This window comes from Lacerta agilis, chromosome 1 (assembly GCF_009819535.1).
Source record: "Lacerta agilis isolate rLacAgi1 chromosome 1, rLacAgi1.pri, whole genome shotgun sequence".
Lineage (NCBI taxonomy): Eukaryota > Metazoa > Chordata > Lepidosauria > Squamata > Lacertidae > Lacerta > Lacerta agilis.
Genome location: NC_046312.1, coordinates 37,648,753 through 37,654,752, shown reverse-complemented (window position 1 = coordinate 37,654,752; position 6,000 = coordinate 37,648,753). Strand labels below are relative to the sequence as shown.

At 36.7% G+C, this 6,000-nt stretch overlaps 1 protein-coding gene across 8 annotated transcripts in view; it reads right to left on the bottom strand.

The window, feature by feature from the left end:
- Positions 1 to 6,000, bottom strand: part of C1H15orf41 (chromosome 1 C15orf41 homolog) — a 118,410-nt gene that overhangs the window by 75,008 nt on the left and 37,402 nt on the right. For 7 of the 8 annotated variants that reach the window (XM_033144518.1, XM_033144561.1, XM_033144534.1 and 4 more), the window contains one exon: positions 3,328 to 3,388. The exons of the other annotated variant lie outside the window; for it this stretch is intronic. In XM_033144518.1, coding sequence (XP_033000409.1) covers positions 3,328 to 3,388 — 61 coding nt within the window. The remainder of the gene's footprint in view (positions 1 to 3,327; positions 3,389 to 6,000) is intronic. 8 annotated transcript variants of the gene reach the window in all.

The window sequence follows — 6,000 nt, the reverse complement described above, 5'->3', positions numbered from 1 at the left end:
ACAAACCTATAGGTTCTGATTCTTCAGGCAGGCAATTTAACAGCATTGTAACACATTTTTAAAAGGTTAATAACAAATACCCAAATCTAAATTACTTCCCTCCAAACCCCAATCTAGTATATTTCGGACAATTTGTTAAAAAGAAACAGATAGGCTGTTGTTTAACAATCTCTTATTGATAATCACCAAATGTAATAAATCACTAACGCTAATTCAAGATCAATCAGTGTGCTTTCTAGAAGAATATTAAGGTTAAGAGAAAAAATGAATCATATGTACCTCCGAAAGGAGGTTTTCTAAAATATATTTAAGATATAGGGATATTTTCTGAGAAGATCCTGTTCCATTTAAAGGCATGTATTTATTTAAAAAATGAGCTGTAGTATCCTCTGAATACCAGCATTTTTTTTTAAAAAAAATGCAAATTGCAATACTCTAGTGAATACAGCACTTTTTACTTCACAATAGATAACTAAACCTCACTCGCATTATGACAATCATTATTTTCTTGATGTTTTCATGTGTATTAATATACAATTTCATTTCATACAAAATTAGAAACTAGAAAACCCTAAAAGCTGTCCTTATTTGTACATATTTTTTCCAAATAAATATATGTACTTGGATGCCCTTAAATTCCCCAAGTAGAAAGGAATGCTTTCTACAGAACTGCTTATTTCCAGTAACCCACATCAGAGCTGACATATGAAAAATGGTGAAATTACTGAAGGTAGTCCAGCCTGAATAAGGACTACCTTATTAGTTCAGGTACTTGCATCTGCCTAATTTTCATATTAATCATGCACCCATCTTTCTCTGAAATAGGGCCATCATGCTTCATGTCAGAATTTAGCATGTAAGTAAAATTCATAGTGCTTCAAATCCCACTAGAAAATATTTGCCTGGTGTGAACTAATTTTATTATTCTTAACACACATCAGAGTTTTGTGGGTTGTTGTTTTTTAAATCAACCTTCTGGATGCAGAAAATTAACATACCTATTACCTGAAATTTTGCAATAACTTGGACACTGAAAAAACCCAAAACAGAGGCCTATTCTTATTTAAGAGGGATGCTACGCATTGTAATGCATCTATGTTATATATTTCTCATCAATTTTTACAGTTTCTACTGATTAAATATATATTGACTCATAAAGTATTACCATTATACCAATTGTCAGCAGATGCAGGAGTATGCCATTTAAATATTAACTATCATATAAAAATGGCAGCTTGATTGTATAGAAGCAGTGATCTCGTGCTTGTTACTGCCACATTTCCCTAATGCATCAGAAGCAGTCACAAAAAAATTACCTTTCAAATACACCTGCTACTTTGCTAGCAATAAATTAAGTTACTGAAAATAACCTTTTCTTTAACCATAATTTTATTTATCTCTAAGTTTCTTTTTAAACCAAACGAAACCTAACAATATTGTTAGGTTGCACATACATAGTACAGGTGAAACTCGAAAAATTAGAATATCATGGAAAGGTTCATTTCTTTCAGTAATTCAACTTAAAAGGTGAAACTAATACATGAGATAGACTCATGACATGCAAAGCGAGATATGTCAAGCCTTTATTTGTTATAATTGTGATGATTATGGCGTACAGCTGATGAGAACCCCAAATTAACAATTTCAACTTTGGGATTTTCATCAGCTGTATGCCATAATCACCACAATTATAACAAACATAGGCTTGATATATCTCAGTCTATCTCATATATTAAACACCAGTAGCTAATGGAAACAATTGCTTACATAAATTGACTTTTCCACGATATTCTAATTTTTCGAGTTTCACCTGTATATGGTTAAACAAGTGCTTCAGGTATTAGAAATTAAGTGTATTATCTGCATGTGAATAGAAACTGCATGTAGAAAGGGAAAATGCAAAGGAAAATGTATGCAAACAAGACTGCTAACATTATATTTCTTTGCACCCGTGAGGTACTCTGCTATGACAATCTCCATGCAATGCATGTTATTTACTAAGGATCTGTTCCATTACAATATTTCTTTGTTTAAAAGGAAAAAAAGAGAACAGTGTAAACTTGAAACATTATGTCAGAAACCTTAAGAAGCATCCTTTGGCACTAATACAAAGCAATCCCTTTCGTATGTTCACTCTATTATTACAATGTATAGACACTTCATAGACCATTAGAAACATCTAGTAACTGATAGGTAATTGCTCATTTGCAGACTACAGTAATGTAAATCAGACAGAAGCTTACAGAAAATACATACTTCCTTCCTAATGTAACATGTAGGACTAGCTGCTACTGTTCCGCTTATATTCCAAGCACATACTTTTAAATGTCATTTCCCACCTTTTACTATTTAAAAAGCAACACAACATCGTGCATTTTAGGATATACTTCCATGGCTTTATAAGAATTTCAAAGCACATCAATTAAGATAGTTATTGCTGCAAATCAATATATTAAGGGATTAAAGTTACATCTCTCCCTAGACATCTGTCATAATTATAAACATTTTGTGCTGCAGCAGAAAAGCTGCTTCTGGAAATCTTCACCATAAATAAACTAGGGATAGATGGAGCTGTCTTCACTCTGGTCCACCCCTAAAAGCACTGATCATGGTCCAATCTTCCTCAAGCTCATTGGATGGGTGATGTAGCCAGTGTATAAGCAAGCCCATCAGGGACCACAGTGCCTACAATCTAAGCTCCTGTCTATCACTGTCCACCTACATTGGACATAAATATGTCACCACCAAACTGCAAAAACTTATTGCACCTCTAAATTTGGGTAACTATAATACAAATGTCAGATTATCAGTTCTTTGAACTATGGTGTACATGCAGAACAGAAATTAATATTAAACTGTTTCCCTTTGCTATAATTTACATGCTAAAAGGAAGGAAGATTGAAAAAGGTAATTGTTTTGACACTTATTGTAAAATCTTACATTTTGTTTATCTTTACGAAAAGGAAACTTAACACAAAATTAAATTCATTAATTATTAAAATACCCAAGTAGATGAAAGTAAATCAGCATTTTAAAATAAGCACTTTTCTTCTCTTTCTATATTTCTTTTAAAAAGGGAAGAGGAAGGAACCTTTCAATAAAAGAATAAATGTGCTATTTGCACATTCAACTTGAAGGTAAAATATTAATTACATTAACTGAATAACTAATAAATGTATTTTGTTTAATTACTGTAAGTACTAACAGACAACAGAACAATTGTAAATGTATGATGCATCTTGAAACCAACTATAGTTTTAAGTAAAAGTCACTAAAGATAAGCTTCTTATGTTTACTAGAGAAAGATGATTTTTAAAAATGTTTTACCTCATTGGCCAGGTCCAATAATACAGGAGAAGCTGCATTTTTTATCACTCCATTAAGGTACCTAGACAATACAAAAATAAAATAATACTGCAGATTAAAAGAAAAGGTGAACACTAAAGTCTTAAGTGTTTCTCTTTCTCCTTCTCTGGAAAATTTCAGGAAGAAACTGATTGAAGAAAGTAAAGTTAGCTTAAAATATAAATATTTGCAAAACAGTTCCTGGTGACCAAACTCTACTATTGCTTCTCCTTCATTAGCAAATCAGAAAGATCTATGCCACATCATCATTAAAGTCCTACATTTGAGGTGCTGATTGTGGCTTGTGGGTGGAGTAGTCCGAACGCTATAATGTGAGCTCACTTGAACTAGTCCTCAGGTTGGCTTTGAGACTTCAAACTCTCTGAATTTCTACTCAGAGATGAGTTCCATTGAGTTCAATGGTGTTTTCCTGGTTAAGTATGTACAGGAAAATCCTGATTGTTATTATTTACCTCCTCCCGTGAGCTACACCAGGCAGTATGACTTTTACAGGCCGTAATAATAATAATAATAATTTATTATTTGTACCCCGCCCATCTGGCTGTGTTTCCCCAACCACTCTGGGCAGCTTCCAACAAAGATTAAAAATACATTAAAATGTCACACATTAAAAACTTCCCTAAACAGGCTGCCTTCAGATGTCTTCTAAATGTCAGGTAGTTCTTTATCTCTTTGACATCTGGTAGGAGGGCGTTCCACAGTGCAGGCACCACTACTGAGAAGGCTGTCTGCCTGGTTCCCTGTAGCTTTGCTTCATGCAGTGAGAGAACCGCCAGAAGGCCCTCGGCGCTGGACCTCAGTGTCCGGGCAGAACAATAGGGGTGGAGACACTCCTTCAGGTATACTGGGCCAAGGCTGATTGTTATTATTTACCTCCTCCTGTGAGCTACACCAGGCAGTATGAATTTTATAGGCAGTGACTATTTTATGTGCATCCAACTGACAAGCGATCACGCATACGCTCGTTGCTGCTGACCCAGAAGTGGCCCCAAAATGGGACGGTATTGGGCAGGAGCGGAACAGGGTGGGCTTATGTATGCTCCAGTGATGTGCAGGGGTGGGGTGGGGTTCTGAAATGGAACCCCTGTGCAAAATGGTTGCTGCCTGTATTTTCTTGCTCCTACTTTGTACACAATCAGCTCCAACAAATATTGCCACAGGAGGGACAACATTAAAGAAGGAAGTTGTGATGTCCAGTGAAAAAGAGCAGTGTATTTTGATATCCTGCAAGTCAGTAAAAGCCATTAACTTGAAGTGTGGGTGTACAGGCAACTCCCTGTTTGCACGAGGGTTGCGTTCCGGGTCACTGTGTGTGTGCATCAGTGGAGTGCATGTTTGCCTCCACAAGGGCCAAAAAATGGCACGCACGGCTGTGTGCCAATCAAACGTGTGCAAAATGGTCACCACCTTTAGTTCCTAAGCATGTTATTGCAGGTTTGTCTTCTCAGAAGGGATCCCATGACCCTACTTCACAAAGCACTTCACAAATATCTGAAAGCAATCTCTTGCTTTCTATAAAATAGGTATCTGTACCCAAGTATGATTATTTTTAACAGCTAGGTCAAAGTTCATAATTATAGTTTAAGATATAATGACTTTGGTTCATGACATGATAGGCCAAACTATGGTCTGTTCTTGACTACAGTTCATGGTTAGTGAGGAAAACACTTAACCATGAGTACCAGTTCAGACAACACGTCAAGCCAGGTTTAGCTCAGGGCAGTGCAGAAGCTAAAAGGACAGGGAAGAGTGAAACAGCTGTGAGCTCCTTTCCAAGAGCCCACATGTTCATGCGATCCTGGTAAGCAATATATTGGCTTACCATGCCAGGTGAACCAGGACATGTGAATGGTAAATGTCCAAATTTTGTGGAACGCCAACAATCTCACGTCAATTCTGTGAATGGCTCCAAGTGTATATATATATTTCCCCACATTTCAGGCATGAACAAGTAAATGCTGACAGTCACAATGAGGGGGACTCACAACATTCACTGGGACGTGAATTTCCAAACATTTATAAAATTAGTCAGAATTGCCAATATTCATTTTGCAAATGACACACCTAGAGAACTGTACTTTAATGGCTAAGATGATTATTATCCCTTGGATAGCAGAAACGATGAAACCAGAGGTTGCACTTGTGGGAGACTCCCTTGAATGCAGTTCTACTCAGGATTTTCCCACTGGCAGAAAGGAGATGTTTAAATTTCCCCTTGTTTCCTCAGAGCCATCTCCCATGCTGTTCCAGAGGATCTCCACAACCTTCCAGAAAACTGTTTCTGGGTACATAAGCACCTTCAAGGGGAGGGAAGAGTCTACAAATATTGCCTCTTTCCTCTTATTCAATCAGGGGGATTTATCCATTGGACAGGAGTCCTTCTGTTTGCAGGAGGCAAATTCTGAATCCAACCCAACGACAAGAGCTTTCTTTTCCATTCAGGTAGTAGGTGCATTGGTGTTTAGGTCTGCAGCATCACCATTTCACAATCAAGAAGACCATTCATAGTTTGTATGGACATTTTTTTTTAAAAAAAAAAAAGCACTGTCACATCACTGGCAGCTGCCATGGGAGACAGCATGTGGGTGCAATGGAACACAGAAATGGAAGGTCAACCTTCAACAGAACCCACAA